The sequence below is a fragment of the Dipodomys merriami genome, unplaced genomic scaffold (assembly GCF_024711535.1).
Source record: "Dipodomys merriami isolate MVZ:Mamm:240054 unplaced genomic scaffold, mDipMer1.0.p SCAF_367, whole genome shotgun sequence".
Lineage (NCBI taxonomy): Eukaryota > Metazoa > Chordata > Mammalia > Rodentia > Heteromyidae > Dipodomys > Dipodomys merriami.
In genome coordinates, this window is record NW_027205237.1 from 388,095 (window position 1) to 410,517 (window position 22,423).

A 22,423-nucleotide genomic window follows, 5' to 3' on the forward strand; every position below is an offset into this window, starting at 1 on the left:
GGTATCTGTGGGCAGCCGTGGGTATCTGGGGCATCCGTGGGGCCTGGGGGCATCCGTGGGTATCTGTGGGCAGCCGTGGGTATCTGTGGGCATCCGTGGGTATCTGTGGGCAGCCGTGGGTATCTGTGGGCATCCGTGGGTATCTGGGGGCATCCGTGGGGCCTGTGGGCAGCCGTGGGTATCTGTGGGCAGCCGTGGGTATCTGTGGGCATCTGTGGGTATCTGTGGGCAGCCGTGGGTATCTGTGGGCAGCCGTGGGGCCTGGGGGCATCCGTGGGTATCTGTGGGCATCCGTGGGGCCTGGGGGCATCCGTGGGTATCTGTGGGCAGCCGTGGGTATCTGTGGGCAGCCGTGGGTATCTGTGGGCATCCGTGGGTATCTGGGGGCATCCGTGGGGCCTGTGGGCATGCGCGGGGCCTGTGGGCAGCCGTGGGTATCTGGGCATCCGTGGGGCCTGTGGGCATCCGTGGGGCCTGGGGGCATCCGTGGGTATCTGTGGGCAGCCGTGGGTATCTGTGGGCATCCGTGGGGCCTGGGGACAGCCGTGGGTATCTGTGGGCAGCCGTGGGTATCTGTGGGCATCCGTGGGGCCTGGGGGCATCCGTGGGGCCTGTGGGCAGCCGTGGGGCCTGGGGGCATCCGTGGGTATCTGTGGGCATCCGTGGGTATCTGTGGGCATCCGTGGGTATCTGTGGGCAGCCGTGGGTATCTGTGGGCAGCCGTGGGTATCTGTGGGCAGCCGTGGGGCCTGTGGGCATCCGTGGGGCCTGGGGGCAGCCGTGGGGACTGTGGGCAGCCGTGGGGCCTGTGGGCAGCCGTGGGGACTGGGGGCATCCGTGGGGGCTGTGGGCATGCGCGGGGCCATGGGGCGCATTGTGGACCCCACTGGAACAAGCGCCCCCGAGGAGCCCTGCCCCCCCGCCCCGCCTCCCTCCGCGGAGAGGTCCGGAAGCCACGGACGGAGGGGAAAAGAACCCACTGGGAGGGGAGCCCGCGCTGGGGGCGCTGCCCCTTTAAGCCCGGGAGGCCCCGGGCGGGGCCCCGAGAGGCGCCGCCCCTTCGGATCTCCCGGGCTTCCGGCGTTGCCTGGGAGACGGCAGACTCTAAAGACGCCCCGCCCCTTCGGATCCCCCGGGCTTCCGGCGTTGCCTGGGAGACGGCAGACTCTAAAGACGCCCCGCCCCCTTGAATCCCGCGGGCTTCCGGCGTTGCCTGGGAGACGGCAGACTCTAAAGACGCCCCGCCCCTTTAAGCCCGGTGGGCTTCCTGCGTTGCCTGGAGACGGTGGACCCTGGAGAGCCCGCCCCTTTAAATCCCGAGGGCTTCCGGCGGCGTTGCCTGGGGGACGGCAGGCGCCCGCCCTTTAAATCCCGCGGGCTTCCGGTCCGGCAGGGGGGCGGCAGGGGGGCGCGCGCGGCGCGGCGGGCGCAGCCATGGAGGGCGTGCGCTCGGACCTCAGCTGGGGAGAGTGGGAGGAGGCGCTGGAGGAGGAGGAGGAGGAGCTGGAGGAGTGGGAGGAGGATGAGGAGTGGGGCGCGGCGGCGGCGGGGGAGGCCCGGGCGGCGGAGGCCGGGGCCGGGGCGGAGGCCGGCGAGGCGGAGGCCGGCGAGGCGGAGGCCGGCGAGGCGGAGGCCGGGGCCGGCGAGGCCGAGGCCCTGTCCTCCTACGAGCGGCTGCTGCGGGCCGCGGTGCGCATCGGCGACGAGGACGACGACTGGACGCGGCCGCGCCTGGTCAGCGTGGTCAGCCCGAGCGTCAGCTCCGCGCCGTCCAGCCCGGCCTGGAGCTCCACGCCCAGCGGCTCGGCCAGCCCCAGCCTGGCCTCCTCGGGCTCGAGTACGCGGGTGCGGGGGGGTGCGGGGGGGCCCAGCCTGGCCTCCTCGGGCTCGAGTACGCGGGTGCGGGGGTGCGGGAGCCCCAGCCTGGCCTCCTCGGGCTCGAGTACGGGGGTGCGGGGGGGTGCGGGGGGGGGCCCAGCCTGGCCTCCTCGGGCTCGAGTACGGGGGTGCGGGGGGGTGCGGGGGGGGGCCCAGCCTGGCCTCCTCGGGCTCGAGTACGGGGGTGCGGGGGTGCGGGGGGGGGGGCCCAGCCTGGCCTCCTCGGGCTCGAGTACGGGGGTGCGGGGGTGCGGGGGGGGGGGGCCCAGCCTGGCCTCCTCGGGCTCGAGTACGGGGGTGCGGGGGTGCGGGGGGGGGGGAGCCCCAGCCTGGCCTCCTCGGGCTCGAGTACGGGGGTGCGGGGGGGGGGGTGCGGGGGGGAGCCCCAGCCTGGCCTCCTGGGGGGGGGAGCCCCAGCCTGGCCTCCTGGGGGGGGGGAGCCCCAGCCTGGCCTCCTCGGGCTCGAGTGCGGGGGTGCGGGGGGAGGGGAGCCCCAGCCTGGCCTCCTCGGGCTCGAGTAGGGGGGGGGGGCAGGGCTGGGGCCTGGGGCAGCCCAGCAGGCCTGGGTGGGTCTGGGAGCCTGTCCACCCCGAGTCCATCCCGCGGTTCCATCTGTGCCTGTAATAAGCAGCACGGCCCGGGCCCGGCCGTCACCCCAGCTCCGCGCGGCCGTGGACGCGCCTGGACGTGGTCCTCCACCAACTGGGGTTACAGGCAGGGCCAGGCCGGTCCTTGGAGACAGGCGTGGCAGACGGCCAGGGAGGGTGCGGAAGAGGTACTTGGGCCTCGTTCAGTCCTTGCTGCTGTCCTGTGATTAGCAGGACCCTGATTCCTCCCCAGCACGTGCGCACACGCATGCCTGAGTGCACACACATGCTCTCTCACACACGCACCCTTACCGCAAAACCGCCTTCAGATCCTGCCCCACAAATCCCAGACGCGAGGCTTCTTGAAAGTTGCTGGGTTAGGGGGAATGTCTAAACTCTGAAATGCTTCACTCCACAGGTTTCCCTAAGATATTTCAAAGATTTAGGAAAGACATGTCCGAAGTAGGTTTAGACAGGTAAGAAAACATTTCCAACTTTCATGTTAGTTTCTAGAAGTTGATAATGGTATCTCTTAATTGTATTATGAAATACACAGAAAGAATCCAGGCATTTACAGCTTATTTACACACACACACACACACACACACACACACAATTTTGGTTTGGTTTGTTTTGCCAGTCCTGGGGCTTGAACTCAGGACCTGGGCACTGTCCCTGAGCTTCTTTTTGTCTAGGCTAGCGCTCTACCACTTGAGCCACAGGGCCACTTTTGGCTTTCTCTGTGTATGTGGTGCTGAGGAATCGAACCCAGGGCCTCATGCACATGAGGCAAGCGCTCTACCACGGAGCCACCTTCCCATCCTCAAGTTTTTTTTGGGGGGGGGGGCGGTCCGATCATGGGGCCTGAACTCTGGGCCTGGGCGCTGTCCCTCAGCTCTTCAGCTCAAGGCGAGCGCTCTACCACTTGAGCCACAGCGCCTCTTCCAGCTTTTTTCTTATGTGGTGCTGAGGAATCGAACCCAGGGCCTCATGCATGCAAGGCAAGCGCTCTACCACTGAGCCACCTTCCCAGCCCCCCTCAAGTATTTTTTAACCCGCACCACAGCTGGTGAGGCAGAAGGTGCGGAGCAGCACGGTTTTAGGCTAGCCCAGGCATGAGAACAAGACCCATTTCAGCAACAAGGGCTGGCGCAGCAGCACTGTTCTGTATTCCTGGCTAAGCAAGAGAGGCATGCGTAGGAGTGGGGTCTGAGGTCTGCTGGATAAAACAAGACGCAGTCTGACAAACAGCTAACACCAAGGAGCCAGGGTCCCGAGGCCGTGAGTTCAAACCCCAGTCCTGTCAAAAAACAAAAGAAGTTGTACCCTGGTGGACACGTTGAAGCAGCGAAGGCAGAGTTCTGACCCGACTTCATCCTTCACCCGGCCGTGAGGATGAGACATGCCCTGCCCGGAGCGTGTGGATGGCAGCACCTGCCCAAGCTCGGAACACGGGATCCACTGATCCCTGACCGCGTGGACAGCAGCATCTGCCCGAGCTCGGAACACGGGATCCACTGATCCCTGACCGCATGGACGGCAGCACCTGCCCGAGCTCAGAACACGGGATCCGCTGATCCCTGACCGCGTGGACGGCAGCATCCGCCCGAGCTCAGAACACGGGATCCGCTGACCCCTGACCGCATGGACAGCAGCACCCGCCCGAGCCCAGAACACGGGATCCGCTGATCCCTGACCGCGTGGACAGCAGCATCTGCCCGAGCTCGGAACATGGGATCCACTGACCCCTGAGCACTGTAGACAGCAGCACCTGCCCGAGCTCAGAACACGGATCCGCTGACCCCTGACCGCATGGACAGCAGCACCCGCCCGAGCTCAGAACATGGGATCCGCTGACCCCTGAGCACTGTAGACAGCAGCACCTGCCTGAGCTCGGAACACGGGATCCGCTGTGTGGACAGCAGCACCCGCCCGAGCTCAGAACACGGGATCCGCTGTGTGGACAGCAGCACCCGCCCGAGCTCAGAACACGGGATCCGCTGTGTGGACAGCAGCACACGCCCGAGCTCGGAACACAGGATCCACTGACCCCCAAGCACTGTGGACAGCAGCAACCGCCCGAGCTCGGAACACGGGATCTGCTATGTGGACAGCAGCACCCGCCCGAGCTCGGCACATGGGATCCACTGACCCCCAAGCACTGTGGACAGCAGCACCTGACGTGGAGCTCAGCACACGGCTCTGCTGGCCAAAGGCACTGTGGAGAGATAGAGAGGAAGTGGTAGGTCGGAGGTGGCCTGTGATTAGCCTGAAAGTACTTTGACTGAGCACAAACATCTTCGAAGGTCTCCGACCTTCCTGGGAATGTGCAGGCCGCTCCCACAGACTGCCTTCTGGCTGTTTCTTGGCTTTTTTTTTTCTTTTGCCCCCACCTCCCCGCCTGGGCTGGCCTCAAATTCATCACCTAACCCAAAATGGCTTCAAACTGGCAATCCATCCCTGGCATCCCCGCTGCCCACATGCTGGGATTACAGGCGTGAACGGCCACCCTCAACTTTGCTTTATGAGCAGTGTTTAAATTCTTAAGCTTAAACAGAATGATTTTATCTCATACATTTTCATTTGTCCCTGTCATCCAAGATGCTCAGGAGGCTGAGTCTGAGGGTCACAGTTCAAGCCAGCTGGGACAGGAAAACCCATAGACTTCTCAACAATGAACCACAAAGATCTGGAAGGGGGCTTCAGCACAAAAGCTCGGGGACAGCGCCCAGGCCCTGATTACCAGCCCCAGCACGCACGCACGCACGCATGCACGCACGCACACACCAACAATATAACCAGGCCCATGGACCAGAAAGTCATGGCCATAAAACTTGTCTCTGTTTTGCTTTCACTTTTTCCGGGATGAGCCCAGCAGCACATCTTCCTAGCCCACCCTGCGCATTCTTTCTCTTACATCTTTCATTTTGCTGGAGAAATTCTTCAGGTGAGTTTGTTGGTGGTGGTTGTGGGTCCTGAACTCTGGGCCTGGGCGCTGTCCCTCAGCTCTTCTGCTCAAGGCTAGCGCTCTACCACTTGAGCCACAGCACCACTTCCGGCTTTTTTCTTATGTGGTGCTGAGGAGTTGAACCCAGGGCCTCATGCATGTGATGCAAGCGCTCTACCACTGAGCCACCTTCCCAGCCCTCTTCAGGCAATTTCTTCATGAGTTTCTCCTTGAGTCAGATTTCTACATTCTTGCCTTCACGTTGCCTTCACCCTTCATTCTTGATGTAACCTGCGTGGAAGACCGCACTCAGGACAACTTCCATTAGCGCTCTGCAGCTCTCCGGGGCCCAGGGCGTGACTGCCGTATCAGGGTTTGAATTCGGGCGCCATCGGCACTTTCCTGCCAAACCACACCTCCAGCCCTTCTTTCCCCCTTTTGAGGCTGGGTCTCCCTTCCTGGTGGCTGTGTGGGACTGCGGTCCTCCGTTTTCACACTTCCTGCCCCAGCTAGGAGTGGAGATGTGGCCCCCCACACCCAGCCTCCTCCACTCAGGAGAGTCACTAGGGATGAGAGCCTCACGGAGTTTCCTGGCTTTGAACTGTGATCCTCAGATCTCTGCCTCCTGTGTAGCCAGGATGACAGGCGTGAGCCGCCGGCGCCCGGCATCAGTGGCTGTCTTGACTTAGCGCTCCTTCTGTTAGAGCCCAAGTCCACGGAGCCTCTCTTTCTTGGATCAGATTTTTAACGTCTCATAAATCTCACTAAAAATTGCTGTTAAAAATAGATACACGGGAAGGCGCTCTTTGATGAATTTGGTGAACGTGTGTTTTTTGAAGAAACACTCTGGGTCGGTGCAACCCGGGCTGGCTCGGCTCCCATTGTTCACTGCCTTCTGACGGCTCTGGTTGAGACAGGGCTGACTTCAGAGGCGGGGGAGCAGCTCGGAGGCTCTGGCGTCTCCATGGTCCCGGGCTCCTCGCTCCCGGGAACGGTGCGGTGCTGCTGGCCCGGCCAAGGTTCTGTGAGCGGTCCCCACTAGGAATTAAGTTCTCAGAAGTATGAGTGTTGTAACCGTCCTCCACCTTCACACGGAATCCCAGAAACCACCAGTGTGAGTTGAGGCAAAGAGGTGTGAGTAAAGGTGCGCTCCATGCCGTTGACCATTTCACACAGTGTTGCTTAGGGACTTTTCTGGAACGCCTTGGCACTCAGCCCTGGTTCTCCCGAGGCCGGGTACGCAGGACTCACTCCGCTGAGACCCGTCAGGTCTCCGAAGCATGGTCCCTCGCCTACTACAGTCATTTCAGAACTGAAAAACAGCACCTGGCCCATGCAATGCACCAAGGCGGCGTGGACCGGAGCCGGGCAAAGATGGGCCCACTCTGAACGTGAGCCCCTTATATCCCTGAAAAAACGGCAGTGCAGAGACCAGACCACTTAAAAAGCAGTAACACCACCGTGAATAATGAGTGTTAACTTAAGCTCAAGTGTTTGCACGTACGCCCCACGGCCACCAATCAGCCTCCTATGACCCAGCAGGTCCTCGAGGGAAAAACACAGCGCTGTTTATAAAAGAAAAAAGCCAGAATGTCAGGCCTGTGGGCACAGCTCAAGAACCTGCCCGACGCGTGCGAGGCGCTGACTTAAATCTCAGTGCCACACGCCCGCACGTGTGCACAGAGCTCGCACACCGCACCCCACCCCACCCAACAGACGTGGAAGAGAACGTTTCACAGAAAACAGAACCAGGGCCTTGTGGGTGCGCTTACTGTGGAGTGTCTCGCCCGTCGGCGTCTCGCTGCCGAGGGAGTATACCTAACGCTCACCTTGAGTCTGCATTCCAGGAACGTCTACCGGCGCGTGTGTCCCGGCATCTCCATGTCCACACAGACGGAAGAGAGCTGGCTGCGGGAGCTTTACGGGAAGCTGTTTGCGAGTAAGTGGCGGCGCTCGTGTCTCTTGCTGGGGGAGGCCTGGGCCTGCTTGGGGTGGAAGGCGAGCTGGCCCTGAGTTCCGGCCGGAGGCCAGACTGCCACTGTGCTGGGTGTGCTCACTGAATTGTGTGTGTACGTGTGCATGCATGACCTCACGAGCCCTGTGTGTGCCCGTGTGTGTGCGCGCACGTGTGTGTGTGTGTGTGTCTGTACCGCCCAGCTTTGGCTCCGGCAGGCGAGTGTGGCGCGGGCTGTGGCGGCGGCTGGCTTTCCGGCGGGCGGGCCGGTGCGATTCTTCCTAGGCGCTGCACTGCAGCAATCAGGCCGCCAGCGTTCGGGTGCCTTTGCCACCGAGCTGGCCCCCAGGTGACAGACACATAGTGGACAGGGGAAATGATGTGGGGAGGAGGGTGGTGAGCACACACAGCGTCCTCACAGAATGTTGGCTGGAGCGTCCTGGGGCCGGGAGGCGGAGGTGCCGCCCAGAGCCCCCCACGGCGGGGAAGGACCTGCCCTTGTCACGGATACCGGATACCGTGTGAAAAAGTGTGGAAATGGCAAAACTGAAAGAAAATGAGCACAGCAAGGGTTCTTCCTGTTTCCGGAGACTCGCCGTGGGGCACAGTTAACTCATTTGCGCATCGTCAAGACTGATGATACACACACGTGCTTATTTTTTGAAGGAGGGGAAGAGGAAGAGGAAGAAAAAGAGGAGGAAGAGGAAGAGGAGGAGGAAGAAAAAGAAGAGCAAGAAGACGTCACTTCCAAGGAGATGGAGACGCTCATCTCTAGAATGCCCGGTGAGCCGCGTGTGCAGAGACGCCTTGCGCGGGGCCGGCTCTCCCGGGGAAGGTGCCGGAAGGGCCCTGGGGCTGACGCTGTGTGTGCATGCGCGCGTGTGCGTAAGCACGATGGGGAGGGTGGGGAGGGTCTACAGGTTGGACACCAGGTGCCAGGTGCCATGTTTTCAGCCTCCCTTCAAACCCTCCTTGCCTCAGGAAAATGGGTCATCAACCCGGAGGAGCTGAAGCTGAGCATCCTGTGCGAGCTGGAGGTAGGTGTGATGGCAGAGGCCACGCCGCGGGGGCCACGCCCACAGAGGCCACGCCGTGGGGGCCACAGCCGCAGGGGCCACGCCCACAGAGGCCACTCCGTGGGGGCCACGGCCGTGGGGGCCACGCCCACGGAGGCCACGCCGTGGGGGCCACAGCCGCAGGGGCCACGCCGTGGGGGCCACACCCACAGAGGCCACGCCGTGGGGCCGCGGCCGCAGGGGCCACGCCGTGGAGGCCACGCCGCGGGGGCCCCCGAACGGCCGTCCAGCCCAACGCTGCCCCCCTCTCTTTCTGAAATCAAGTTTCAGGAAGACTTCATAACGCTGTTCGACTCCCCGCTGAGGACGCTGCCCAGCATCGGGCTGCCGCCCGTCCTGGCCTACAAATGCGAGAAAGCCACACCGGACATTAACTTGCAGGTAATTTTTTAAATCGCTTTTTCCGGGATCTTTCCTTTTGGGGGCTGGGGATCGAGCCCAGGATGTGCCACCGAGCCGCACCCCAGCCTTTCAGTTACTGCTGTGAAAACGACCTCAAAGAGCCGGGCACCGGCGGCTCACGCCTGTCATCCCAGCTACTCAGGAGGCTGAGAGCTGAGGATCACGGTTCAAAGCCAACCCGGGCAGGAAAGTCCATGAGACTCTCATCTCCAATGAACCACCAGAAAACCAGAAGTGGCGCTGTGGCTCAAGTGGTAGAGCACTCGCCTTGAGCTGAGGGACAGAGCCCAGGCCCAGAGTTCAAGCCCCACCACTGACAAAATCCCCAACAAACCCGACACATCAGAGGCGGAGTGAACAGGATACAGGCGCAGTTCTGCAGCTGGTACCGGGTACCGCCCGCGGCGGCGGCCCTGCGGGAACCCCTGGTTGTGGAGGTGAAGGGCCGGGTCTGCACTGGGCCGCGGCAGGCACCGCCCCAACCCTGGGCCTGGCGTCCACACCCACGCGCTCCCGCTTGCCTCTCCGGGCGGAGGGGCTGGCCAGGAGGAGGCACTCCCAGAGGTCAGCCGGCGCCCACCACAGCCTACGCAGCAAAGACAAGGTCTTTTCTTCCCATTACTTTTCTTTCTTTTTGCCAGTCCTGGGGCTTGAACTCAGGGCCTGGGTGCTCTCTGTCCCTAAGCTGCTTTTGCTCAAAGCTACCACGGGAGCCACAGCATCACTTCCAGCTTTTTTGGAATAACTTACGGAGATGAGTCTCACGGGGCTGGCTTTGAACCGCGATCCTCAGGTCTCAGCCTCCTGAGTAGCTGGGATGACAGGCGTGAGCCGCCGGCGCAGGCTTTTCTTATTTAGCACTTACCACGTCAGGGTCGGATTCCCTCCCTCTTCCTCCCTCTTTTCCTTTCCTCTTCCTCTTCCTCTCCTCTCTCGCCCAACTGGGATTGGAGCCAGGTCCACTTTGCAGGCGCTGCACCCCTGGGTCACTGCACCCCTTCCGTGTTGTTTCTCAGATGGGGTCCGGGTCTTTTGCCTAGGCCAGCCCAGACCATGACCTTCGCCCCCCCCCCACCTGTGTCTGTTACTCACAGACTCACAGTTACTCACCGCAGACCCTGCCCCCAGGACCCCTCCACCACGGCCACGCTTCCCTCTTACCCGCAGCCTGGGAGGGACTCTGTTCTGCAGATTGCACCAGACCCAGGTGAGGTGCTCAAACCACCACCTTGGGCCGGAGCCCTTCCCGGCCCAGCTGGCTGAGGTCTGACAGGCCGGCGCCGCTGGAGGGTCCCCTCCGGGCCCAGGCCCCCCGCCGGCCGGCCTGACCCTCCCAGGGCCCCGCCGGTTCACCTCCGCTGCCCTCCCAGCAGGAGGAAGAGGAGGAGCAGTCGCTCTGCTGTGAATTCTGTGGTGCTGACCTTCAGACATTTTTTTCCTACACGGATTTCAGCTCCAAACCCAAAGAACACGTGAGTGCTACAAGCAGGCGCGCAACCTCTGAACACGCAGTATTCTCTCCTGCCCCTTTCCGCCCTTCGCAAAGAAACTATACCTGGGAAATGCAAGTCACAACTAGGAAGGAAAACCACGCCACAGCGCCGGGCACCAGCGCTCACGCCTGCCGTCCCAGCTGCTCGGGAAGCTGAGGTCTGAGGACCGAGGGGGTTCAAGGCGGCGCAGGCAGAGACCTGAGAGAATCTCGATGGCCAGCAAAAGCTGGACATGGAGGTGTCCTCAAGGGGTAGAGCACCAGACTTGAGCAGAAAAAGCCAAGTGCTAGGTCCTGAGTTCAAGCCCTAGTACAGTCCCTAGACAAACAGAGACAACAGCAAGTGTGGGTCTGTCCGGCGTGAGCGTGGTGAGCCCTGGGCACAAACCGGAGGGTCCACGCTCACGTGGGCCCGGGGGGACGGGAGACCCGATTTAAAATCAACAAAAGCAAGGGGGGCTGGCGGCCGGGCTCCTGATGGAGCGCCTGCCCGGACGTTCACGCACAAGGCCCTACGTTCAAACCCCAGTATCGAGGAGGAGGAGGCAGCCTGGGAGTGTGGCTCACCTTGCACACACGCAGCCCTGGGCTCGATTCCTCGGCATCGCCTACACAGGAAAAGCCGGAAGTGGCGCTGTGGCTCAAGTGTTAGAGCGCTCGCCTTGAGCAGAAGCAGCTCAGGCCCTGAGTTCAAGCCTCAGGACTGGCAAAAAAATAACAAATAAATACATGGAGGAACAAAGTAGACAGACAGGTGACTTCCATCGTGGGAGGAAGCGATCATGGGCAGGTCCCTTCCTAAAACAGCTCCTGATGCTAGTCGCGCAACTTCGCATGCTCCAAATGCAGCGACCGGCCCGTGACTCCCACCCCTGGCGATGAAGCCACCGGCATGGAAACGGCCGTGGACGCCCCCGAGCCCCGTGGGCGCCCCGGCCATGCAGGGCTGAGGCAGCCTCTGCCTTTCAGGGGTACTGCTGCCTGCGCTTTCAGAACCTGGTCAACTACATCCACGAGGAGAGCCAAAGGGTAAAAGTCCCTTCGTTTGAGTTGATCAGCATCAAGCCTCACGCAGCACACGGCAGCGAGATGGACAGGATGAAGGCCAGGGAGAAGGCCATGCGGAGGTGAGCCGCCCGGCCAGTCCTGATGGGGAGGAGGCCGAGCGGAGGTGAGCCGCCCCGCTGGTCCCACTGGGGAGGAGGCCGAGTGGAGGTGAGCCGCCCGGCCAGTCCCACTGGGGAGGAGGCCGAGTGGAGGTGAGCCGCCCGGCCAGTCCTGATGGGGAGGAGGCCATGCGGAGGTGAGCCGCCCGGCCAGTCCCACTGGGGAGGAGGCCGAGTGGAGGTGAGCCGCCCGGCCAGTCCTGATGGGGAGGAGGCCGAGTGGAGGTGAGCCGCCCGGCCGGTCCCACTGGGGAGGAGGCCGAGTGGAGGTGAGCCGCCCGGCCAGTCCTGATGGGGAGGAGGCCGAGTGGAGGTGAGCCGCCCGGCCGGTCCCACTGGGGAGGAGGCCGAGTGGAGGTGAGCCGCCCGGCCAGTCCTGATGGGGAGGAGGCCGAGTGGAGGTGAGCCGCCCGGCCGGTCCCACTGGGGAGGAGGGCGAGTGGAGGTGAGCCGCCCCGCTGATCCCAACAGGCCCGCCGATCCCAACAGGCCCCCAAACCCTGGAGGGTTTTCCAAATACGCAATTATGGGGCTGGGAAGGTGGCTCAGTGGTAGAGCGCTTGCCTTGCATGCATGAGGCCCTGGGTTCGATTCCTCAGCACCATATAAGCAAAAAGAAAAAAGCCGGAAGTGGTGCTGTGGCTCAAGTGGTAGAGTGCTAGCCTTGAGCTGAAGAGCTGAGGGACAGCGCCCAGGCCCAGAGTTCAGGCCTCACGACTGGACTCAAAACAACAACAACAAAAAAAACAAAAAACAACCAAATACACAATTATGACCATGCGTTCTCTGTAAACAAATAGACCCACTGTGTAGAGATACGGGATTTCTGGAGGAAGTCAAGATTCCAGGGCTCCTGGGGGCGGAGGGGCAGACACAGCGCAGGGCAGAGGGACAATCCCAGAAATGTACCAATGATCAATTGTCAAGGCGATTCACAATTCCTATGTGGAGGAAGTGTGCCCAGCGAACTGGGTGGAGACCCGTTAAATAAACCAGTTAAAAACAGCAATGGCGGCTCACGCCTGTCATCCTAGCTACTCGGGAGGCTGAGATCTGAGGATCGCGGTTCAAAGCCAGCCCGGGCAGGAAAGTCCATGAGACTCTCCAATGAACCACCAGGAAACCGGAAGTGGCGCTGTGGCTCAAAGTTGCAGAGCGCTTGCCGTGAGCAGAGAAGGCTGAGTTCAAGCCCCATGACTGACCAAAAAAAGAACAAAGCAATGGATAGCCACTGAGCAGGAGCCCACAGTGCGCTGCTCGAGAGCTGGGCCTCCTTTCAGACCTGCGCGTGCCCTCTCTGGCTTTACAGGAGACAGGAGCGCCAGCTGGCCAGGCATTTTGCAATCATCACCAGCGAGCCCAGCAACTTCTCAGAAGAAGGTGAGTGGCTGCACGCCGCAGGGCTCGGCCGTCTGAGAGCCGCAGACACGGCTGTCAGAGGGTCCCGGAGGTTCTCAGCTTGCTGTTCATGGACACGCGTGCACAGGCCCAGCCTCCCGGCCCCGGGTGGCACACTCCATCTTGTTTCCCAGCCGGGGTGTGGGGGTCTACGTGTACCCCCCGGGCTTGAGGGCCCCCGCCGGGCTGCCTTTCCATCCCAAGCTCAGTGTGTGCTGCTCTCCCCGGAGCTAGCGAAAAGATGCTAGAGAATATGCACTCTGGCGAACCCGATTGTCTAACTCAACCTCTAGGATTGCATAAAGTTTCTTGGCAGTCAGTTGTTTCTTACGGGAACTACAGCCCAGAAAATTCCACTTAATAAAAATGGTTTTTCTTTTTTTGGACTTTTTTTCTTTTTAAACCAAAAGAACAATTTTTAACAGAAGAACCGCTCACTAATTTGATGAAGGGCTTGTCATCCCAGTTCGGGAGGCTGAGATCTGAGGATCGTGGTTCTAAGCCAGCCCCGGCAGGAAAGTCCATGGGATTCTTATCTCCAATTAACTGAAAAAAAGCCAGAAGTGGAGCCGTGGCTCAAGTGGTAGAGCACTAGCCTTGAGTAAAAAAGTTCAGGGACAACACCCAGGCCCTGAGTTCTAGCCCTGGACCCGGCACAAATTGAACACAAGTTGTCTGACAAATCAATGCATTTATAATGGGTTTGAGAGTTAATTTTAAAAGGTCTCAGAAAACTTAAAACATTCACATGCACGTGATTCTTTTCCCACTAGAGGCAAAGCACATAAAGACAATTTCTTACCAACTTTCCATGGATGTACCAGAAAAAAAGCCAATGGAAGACTTGTATGATTTTTATGTAAGAAACTGCATGATGTCTGTCATTTGTTGTGACTCCAAGAAAGCATGTGGAAAGGTAATTAACTTGGATTTTTTTTTCTTTTTGCTATTAAAAAACACCCAGCTTGTTCAGGTGACACGTGTTTGTCAGAAGAACAGTTCCAGGGTTGGGTGGGCCGGAGGCCGGGCAGGCCTAGACCCCAGCACTCTGGACGGGGGCGTGAGCAGGGGGCCCCGCGCTCTTCAAGGCCAGCCTGGGCTACAGAGTCATTCCCTGCTTGAGAAAAGATGCCAGGCAGCGAGGCTCAGGTCTGCAGTCGCAGCTACTCAGGGGGCTGAGATCGGAGAGTGCAGAACAGTGGAAGTGTGGCTCAGGCGGTAGAATGCCAGCGTTGAGTGGAAAAAAGCAAGAGGGCAAGACCTTGGTGTGCGCACGCACGCATGCACACACACACACACAGACTCGGTCTTTCCACTTCCTCCCTTTCTTTGTTCAGCCTCCTGAGTAGCTAGGATTGCAGGCATGAGCTGCTGGTGCCTGGCCACCTTTTAACTGTTCTGCATTTTTTTGTCTTACCTATGTTCTGGTTCAAGTATTTCACTTTAAAATATCAGTGCACACTAAAGAGCACATGAACGTCTCAGAAAATGAAGGACAGGAAAATCACCACAAGTCTGCACCCGCCTTCCCTCTCCCAAGACATTGTTAGTACCCCAGCATTTTCTAGACATGCCCCGAAACATGAAGTTCCCGAAATTAAACGCAAGCGGAAACGTCAGTGCTCACTCACAGCTCCCATCCGTTAGAAAGAGAGTACATCTCGCCACGCTGTACACATCCCCTCTGCCGGAGCTTCCCCGTTCAGTCAGGTTCCTGAGGTCAGGTCCACGTGTGGTAACACCCACCCTTTACAGTGTCTGGTTCTAAGAAGCAGCTCTCTGCGTTGGGGATGTAGAATGCCACCATGGGGCCGAGACTGGTCTGCATCGCCTTTGTTTTGTGTATGCAGTAGAAGCCTCAGATTCCCATCCTCCAAGTGTGAGCAGGTTGCCCTGCGGGGATTCGGGTTGCCCAAGGTGTTAATGATGATACCTTCTTGGGCGGGGGTGGTGATACACACCTGTAATCTCAGCTCTCTAAAGATGGTGAATGGGGACCAGCCTAGGCTATGTAGCAAAGCCAGTGTTTCAAATAGGTAGATGATGGCTAGGGAGGTGGGTGACAGATACAGGTAGATGACAGACAGACGGATGAATGGATAGATGGACAGACAGACAGGAGCACTGTGCAGAGGCCAGCCCGTGCGCGATGCCGCGTGCGGGCCCTCTCCCGATGCCAGCCGTGGCTGAGTGCCCCGTTCTCTCCCGGGACGCAGGTGGTGAAGAATGAGTTCCTGGAAAAATATTACAAGCAGGGAAACAAGTTCCTGACCTCGTTTCCAGACGGAACCACACAGATATTGTATCCTTTCCTCCCCCAAAGAGAAACAAGGGCAGGAGTCAGCCCACTGCCCGACAGAGCCCGGCAGCATTTAATACCTTCTGGAAGGTTAGCGAGTCTGTCACCGGCGTGTGTCTGCAGAGCGGGCTGGTTTTCATTTCTCGCCGTTCTGCACACGCCTGCCGCGAGGCCCGCTCCTGGCATGGGCACTTTGAGGCACTCCAGGCCTCAAAGACACATTTGGGTCCACGTATAGAGAATAAAACCCATTTCCCGAGAGTGATAATGTCAGTGAGCTCTCACACACGGAACTCGCTCCTCAAGATCACCAAAGCCACTCCCTGAGCCGTGCCGGGGCTCACACTGGCCATCCCAGCCACTCAGGAGGCTGAGAGCTGAGGATCGCGGTTCAAAGCCAGCCCAGGCAGGAAAGTCCGTGAGATTCTGATCTCCGATAAACCACCAGAAAACTGGAAGTGGCGCTGTGGCTCACATGGTAGAGCGCTTGCCTTGAGCAGAAGAGCTGAGGGACAGCGCCCAGGCCCAGAGTTCAAGCCCCATGACCACCACCACCACCAACAACAAACGGCTCCCTGGCCCTTATCTGACCTCAGCTACCCATCGGGGAACCTGGCCATCATCCGGCTACCCAGCAGGACCAGCGGCTTCACCTGCATTGTCCAGGCAGACGCAGCCGTGGCCCCCGCCATCCTGGCTGTGCTCGACTCCTCGGGCAGAGGCTCCTGCACCCACCCCAATGGCAATGTCTGGTAGGTTCCGTCCGTCACCCTCACGGCCACCTCCGTACGGTTCTTGTCCTGTTTAGCTTTTCCTTCTTAAAGAGTGAGGAGCCGGTGTGGCTCACACCTGTCATCCTAGCCTCTCAGGAGGCTGAGATCTGAGGATCACGGTTCAAAGCCAGCCCGGGAAGGAAACTCTGTGAGATTCTTATCTCCAATAAACCACTAGAAAACCGAACTGGCGCTGTGGCTCAAGCGGTAGAGCGCTCACCTTGAGCTGAAGAGCTGAGGGACAGCGCCCAGGCCCAGAGTTCAAGCCCCACGACCAACCAAAAAAAAATTTTTTTCTTTCTTTCTTTCCTTCCTTTCCTTCCTTCCTTCCTTCCTTCCTTCCTTCCTATCTCATCTTGTGAAACTCTCCATCATTGGCAAAGTTTAGACACTGATGAAAGTTTGGATACAGTGAGCTGTTTGCGTCTTTAGTCCCAAGCAGCAGTCACGATTACCACTATGTAGAGTGGAAATGTCAGTGATCTCTCAGGGTTCAGTAGTAACTCTGTGGTACATCTAGGGGGGCTGGGACAGTTCCTACCCTGGTGTCAGGGTACAAACAATCGGATTCACAGAGCCCCATCCCACAGCCCAGGCTCAGACCCCACAGCCCAGGCTCAGAGCCCACAGCCCCGGCTCAGAGCCACAGCCCAGGCTCAGACCCCACAGCCCAGGCTCAGACCCCACAGCCCAGGCTCAGACCCCACAGCCCCAGCTCAGAACCACAGCCCCAGCTCAGACCCACAGCCCCAGCTCAGACCCCACAGCCCCAGCTCAGAGCCGCAGCCCCAACTCAGAGCCACAGTCCCAGCTCAGAGCCACAGTCTCGGCTCAGACCCACAGCCCCGGCTCAGAGCCCCAGCCCCAGCTCAGACCCCACAGCCCCAGCTCAGACCCACAGCCCCAGCTCAGACCCACAGCCCCAGCTCAGAGCCCCCGTCCCACAGCCCCGGCTCAGAGCCACAGCCCCAGCTCAGACCCCACAGCCCCGGCTCAGAGCCACAGCCCCAGCTCAGACCCACAGCCCCAGCTCAGACCCACATCCCCAGCTCAGACCCACAGCCCCAGCTCAGACCCACAGCCCCAGCTCAGAGCCCCCGTCCCACAGCCGAGCTTGGCACTGGACAGGTCCCTGGTCCCCGCGGCCTTGCCGGCCATCCCATTGGGAAGTCCAGCTCCCCGCGGGCCCGCAGCTCCCTGAGGTGCCCCTGTAGCACAGCGTCTGTGTGTGACCCCGGCGGGGAGGTGGGGACACCCGTCCACCATACCGCACCTGGACTCTCACGAAGCTGCAACTCCCTCCCAGACCCCGGGCAGTGCTGCACCTCGGCGTCCTCTGCGCTTTCCCGGTACATTCCTGCAGCTTTTTCGCCCCGCAGGTCTGGACGGCCCCCCGACATGCACACACCCACCGGGCTGCACTGTAGCCTGATCAAAAGCCAAGGCAGTACTGGCTGTCCTCTGCCACGTCCCCTTCCAGACTCCCGCCCCACCCCGCGGTCTGTCCATCCACTCTTGGATCCTACTTTGGCGGATGGGTCTGGTCTCACGTGGGGCTGGGAACTAGACTCCGCCCGCCTCTCCTGCAGTCATGGCCAGCGTCTGAGCTTGTCCTGGGGGTTTTCCGTCTCCTTCCAGGGTTTACATCAACCTCTTGGGAGGCCAGTGCTCAGACCCAGCAGGCAACCGAGTAAGAGCCTGGAACTGGTCCAGGACCAGGGCATCCTCCTCCTTCGTCACATTCAAGCCCGTCTTCCTGGCTCTGAACCATCACGTCGGAATCCGCATCTTAGGACAAGACAAGATTTCCATCACTTTCCTAGCCATGGGCCAGCAAGCCAGAATCAGTGTTGGAACCAAAGTGAAGGTACATTAAAATGAAAAAAGAGTAGTTTAAAGCGCTCCCAGCAATAAGAGAGGCGAGAGGCTGGGCATGGAGCGTGGAAGCAGGCGGGTCAGGGGGTCAGGGGGTCAGGGGTCGTGGTCCTGGGTGGGTGTGGCTGGAGGCACAGGTGCACAGTGCACAGAGCCCGAGCTCTGCCAGGCAGACCGGAGCGGGGTCCTGCTGGAGAGGCCATGTCTGCTGGTTCTGTTCCCCACGGGGCAGATGGTAAAGATTTTTTTCATGTCCGTATTTTAAACCACATTGCAAATCCATTGCATGTTCAAGTTTCTACGTAATATCTCACCCACGCTATGTTTTATTTGTGCTACAGGAGAACAGCACTGACCCGCGTTCCTCCAGGACCCCCCTCCCCCCTGCCCCTCCCCCCTCCTCCCCCTCCCCCCTTCCCCGGAACCCCCTCCTTTGAGAGTTCCCTGCACCTCTCAGGGCCTGGTCCTCGCCTCCCTTCCCCGCTCCCGAGTACCCAGGACTGAGCTCACGGAGCCTCCGTCCTTCTAGGAGCACGATGGGCTCAGGAGCTCCAGGCTCTACCTCCGGGGCATCTCCAAACCTCGGTTTGGATGTCTAAAGAGATGTCCTGGAGAACGTAGTGGAGCAAAAGCAGACTTCCCAGCCCCGCCTCCCCCACTCTCCTTTCCTATCTTAATCATAAAACAGTGGTTAATACGACCACCGTGTTCTCAGCGCCCTTGGTGCTTATGCAGTAGGTTGGGCCACTGCTTGACAGTGGGACGGATGGACGGAGGAGCCACACGGACCGCCCCCCCCCCCAGGTGGCTGGAAAGGCAGAGCTCACCGGGCAGGACCTGGGTCAGGGGGACTGAGGTGGGGGGGGGGCCCAGGCCCGCAGGGGCGGACGGGGGTGCGGGGAGCAGGTGTGGGGAGTGGGTGTCGGCGGGGCCCGGCCCCCGGCTCCACTCCTCCCCCTCCGATGGCAGATGCTCTGGCCACGGGACATTCCCTCTCAGCTGCACCTGAGCGAGGGCGACCTGCTGCTGCTGGCCAGTATGATCAAGATCCGCCGCCTGCTCCACCGGCTGCAGACCTTCGCCAGCTTCCCCTCCAGCTGCATGCAGGAGAAGGTGACGCAGCCTTCCTACCTCTCCTCGCTGTGCCTGAAACTGACGGCCCTGTGCCGCTCCGCCGGCTTGCAGGAGGACAGCCTGACCACCATTGCAGACATAATAAATGAAAAGCTGTGAACGGGGGCCAGGGTCGCCGTGGTCACACCGGGGCCGGGGGGGGCCAGGGTCGCTGTGGTCACACCGGGGCGGGGGGGGGGCCAGGGTCGCCGTGGTCACACCGGGGCGGGGAGGGGGGGGCCAGGGTCGCCGTGGTCACACCGGGGCGGGGGGGGGGGCCAGGGTCGCCGTGGTCACACCGGGGCGGGGAGGGGGGGGCCAGGGTCGCCATGGTCACACCGGGGCGGGGAGGGGGGGGCCAGGGTCGCCATGGTCACACCGGGGCGGGGGGGGGGGGCCAGGGTCGCCGTGGTCACACCGGGGCGGGGAGGGGGGGGGTCACGGGGTAAAGCCAGCCCAGTCCATGGCCACTCAGCAGGCTGAGGGCCACGGGGCAAAGCCAGCCCAGTCCATGAGACTCTTCTATCGCCAATGAAACACCAGAAAGCGGAGCAGTGACTCAAGTGGTAGAGCGTCCACCTTGAGTGAAAAGCTCAGGGACGGCACCAGCCCTGAGTTCAGCCACAGGACAGGCACGCGCGTGCGCACACACACACACACACACACGCACGCACGCACGCACACACACACACGCACGCGCGCGCGCACACACACACACGCACGCGCACACACACACACACACACACACGCACACACACACACACACGCACACACACGCACACACACACACACACACACACACACACACACACACACACGCACCAGATGACCAGGAAAACCAAGAAATGTGCTACTTTACACATTTTGTACATTTAAAATGAACTCAAGAGGGAACAGAAAGAATAAATTTATCAAAGTAACTATGTGCATGGATTGCCTGGCTTTCAATGGATATATTTAATAAAATTGGTAAGATCTGGAATACCAGCTACATATTTGGGAACAATGTTATACTTTTATTATAATACCTTTTTTTTTTTTTTGTCGGTCGTGGGTCTTGAACTCTGGGCCTGGGCGCTGTCCCTCAGCTCCTCAGCTCAAGGCAAGTGCTCTACCACTTGAGCTACAGTGACACTTCAGATTTTCTGGTGGTTTATTGGAGTTAAGAGTCTCACGACTTTCCTGCTGAGGAGGCTTTGAACCATGATCCTCAGATCTCAGCCTCCTGAGTAGCTAGGATGACAGGCGTGAGCCACCAGTCTCCAGCTATAATACTTTTTCAAAACACAGAAATGTACTGTATTTCTTTCTAATTGTATTTGGAAGTATATTAGAGTATCTGAAAAGTATGTTTCACTTCAACTAATTTTATTCTGTCACTATTTTCTCTCCAAGACAGTCCTGTATCCAGAAATGAAATAAGGAACATTTCAACACATATAAAAAGAATTTTAAAGCAGGTGATAAGAAAATAAAACAGGGTGTGCAGTAAGATAATTTTGGGGTGAGATAATCTCTAATAAAAGATGCCCAAGGGGCTGGGAAGGTGGCTCAGTGGTAGAGTGCTTGCCTTGAGCTGAAGAGCTGAGGGACAGCGCCCAGGCCCAGAGTTCAGGCCCCATGACCAGACCCGAGGAAAAAAAAAAAAAAAGATACCCAAGTTATACACATTCATAGAGCAAATGTCACTCATTTCTCACTTTGTAATGCAGGGTAAAACCCACCCAGGAATCTGAAATACCCTGCTTTAGCCTGCTGACAAGAGAAATCCAGAAAGCAATCCTATTCACCATAGCCTCAAAAACCAAACACGACACCAAACCAAACAAAAGCCACCAAGGTGTTCAAACTCCTCTGATTAAAACTACTGAAACTGCAAAAGACGGAAAGACATTACACATCTATGCACCGGCAGACTCGATACTCTGAAAATGGCGAACTACCAAACGCAATCCGTCAGAATTCCAGCAACGCTTTCAGACACGGAAAAGGCAGTGTTGACAGACTTAGGTGATCCGACAGACGGCCACAAGCACAAGGCCCAGGCTGTGACCGAACAAACGCGGGCTCAGGCCTAGCCTTGCCCAAGCCCTTGGGCCAGCAGGGACCCCTCCCTGACCGGGCTCCCAGGGGGCCGTGGCCAGCAGAGACCCCTCCCTGACTGGGCTCCCGGGGGACTGTGGTGTCTCAGAGGAGTGACACGCTGCTCCTGGGCATCATGTGTCCATCATGAGTGTAGAGCAGGACAGGCACAGACCCTCAGGAGTGAGGGGACAGCAAAGCCACTTCCAACCGTGACAAACGCAAGGGAAAAACCAAAGGGAGCGGCAGTTGTTCGTCGTCACGGGTGGCTTATGTCTGTCACACATTTTAGTATTTGACAAGTTCTCACCCCAAGATTTCATGGCAGTTAAAAGATGAAACTCAGGAATGCTGGCCACGCGGGAGTCAGAGGAGGAGGGGTCACCGAGGGCAGCGCCAAAGCAGGCTTGAAGACGAGACGGACGTGCGAAGGGCCGAGTCTGCCTCCAGAGGCAGAGTGCTTGCCTGGCTAACCAAGCAGAAGGCCAAGGTTCCAGCCCCACTATTACCAAAAACAAAGCCAGGCCATTGTTGGCTCTTACCTGTAATCCTAGGTACTCGGAGGCTGAGCTCCAGCCGGGGCAAACAGCTCAGACTCATACCAATACACCAGCAAGACGCCGGAGGAGCGGCGGCAGCAGCCACGAGCAACAGCTGAGTGTAGGCCCCAGGCCCCGAGTTCAAGCCCAGCGCCATCACCAGCCAATCAGTGGGCGCGCTGCAGGCTTCAAAGCTGGGGGGCGGGATAACCAGCGCAATTTCCTGCCCAACCACTTGCAGCTGGTCAACCAAGGCCGTGCTGACCTTACAGCGGGAGCCGCGGCAGCCCACGGAGCTCCCTCGTGCCCGCTGGCCAGGCGCCCACCCGCGCGGAGAGCAGGGCCGTGCCCACAAGCCCTCTCTCCTCCCCGTCAGGCAGGGTTGAGTGCTACCCCCCACCCCCCCACACACCCCAACGGGGCCAAAAGATCCCGAGGAGATGACTGACAGAATCAGGTACTGGCCGTTTTTCCATCCATGTGTGAATTTTTAAAAGTGGGGATGGCGTGAGCGCCAGTGATAAATGCACCTGTTAAAATCTGCACAATGCCAGACTGTTTTTTAATAAGCCAATTTTTTTTTTTTGGGTCCGGTCGTGGGGCCTGAACTCTGGGCCTGGGCGCTGTCCCTCAGCTCTTCAGCTCAAGGCTAGCGCTCTACCACTTGAGCCACAGCGCCACTTCCGGCTTTTTTCTTTTTGCTTATGTGGTGCTGAGGAATCGAACCCAGGGCTCAGGCATGCAAGGCAAGCGCTCTACCACTGAGCCACCTTCCCAGCCCCTAATAAGCCAATTTCTTACAGATGGCAACTAAACGGTATTTGCAGCAGTTTAAACATACA

The 22,423-nt window shown here is 59.5% G+C and overlaps 2 protein-coding genes across 7 annotated transcripts; both read left to right on the plus strand.

The window, feature by feature from the left end:
* Nucleotides 1–1,434: 1,434 nt before the first annotated feature.
* On the plus strand, nt 1,435–2,707 carry LOC138804512 (glutamate-rich protein 6-like). The gene is made up of 2 exons (XM_069988815.1): nt 1,435–1,942; nt 2,700–2,707. The coding sequence occupies exons 1-2, from the start codon at nt 1,435–1,437 to the stop codon at nt 2,705–2,707; spliced, it is 516 nt and encodes a 171-aa protein (XP_069844916.1).
* Nucleotides 2,374–19,080, plus strand: LOC138804492 (glutamate-rich protein 6-like). Of its 6 annotated transcripts, none has more exons than XM_069988772.1 (15): nt 2,374–2,395; nt 2,884–2,941; nt 7,260–7,351; nt 8,033–8,149; nt 8,348–8,403; nt 8,707–8,823; nt 10,215–10,316; nt 11,306–11,463; nt 12,812–12,882; nt 13,674–13,816; nt 15,117–15,202; nt 15,796–15,951; nt 17,611–17,839; nt 18,586–18,651; nt 18,817–19,080. In XM_069988772.1, exons 2-15 carry the CDS (start codon nt 2,919–2,921, stop codon nt 19,078–19,080), a joined length of 1,680 nt encoding a protein of 559 aa, XP_069844873.1. In that variant the 5' UTR covers nt 2,374–2,395; nt 2,884–2,918. The 6 variants fall into 6 exon arrangements, with proteins under 6 accessions (XP_069844873.1, XP_069844874.1, XP_069844875.1 ...); XM_069988773.1 differs by having other exon boundaries at nt 10,218–10,316; XM_069988774.1 differs by lacking the exon at nt 18,586–18,651.
* The last annotated feature ends 3,343 nt before the right edge of the window (nt 19,081–22,423 follow it).

Excerpts from the sequence above, each read along its gene's own strand:
- LOC138804512 (XM_069988815.1), top strand. The coding sequence starts at position 1,435 with ATGGAGGGCGTGCGCTCGGACCTCAGCTGGGGAGAGTGGGAGGAGGCG.
- LOC138804492 (XM_069988772.1), top strand. The coding sequence starts at position 2,919 with ATGTCCGAAGTAGGTTTAGACAG. Across the intron at positions 8,404-8,706 it reads GCATCCTGTGCGAGCTGGAG|TTTCAGGAAGACTTCATAAC; the intron begins GTAGGTGTGATG and ends TCTGAAATCAAG. Across the intron at positions 12,883-13,673 it reads CAGCAACTTCTCAGAAGAAG|AGGCAAAGCACATAAAGACA; the intron begins GTGAGTGGCTGC and ends TTTTCCCACTAG.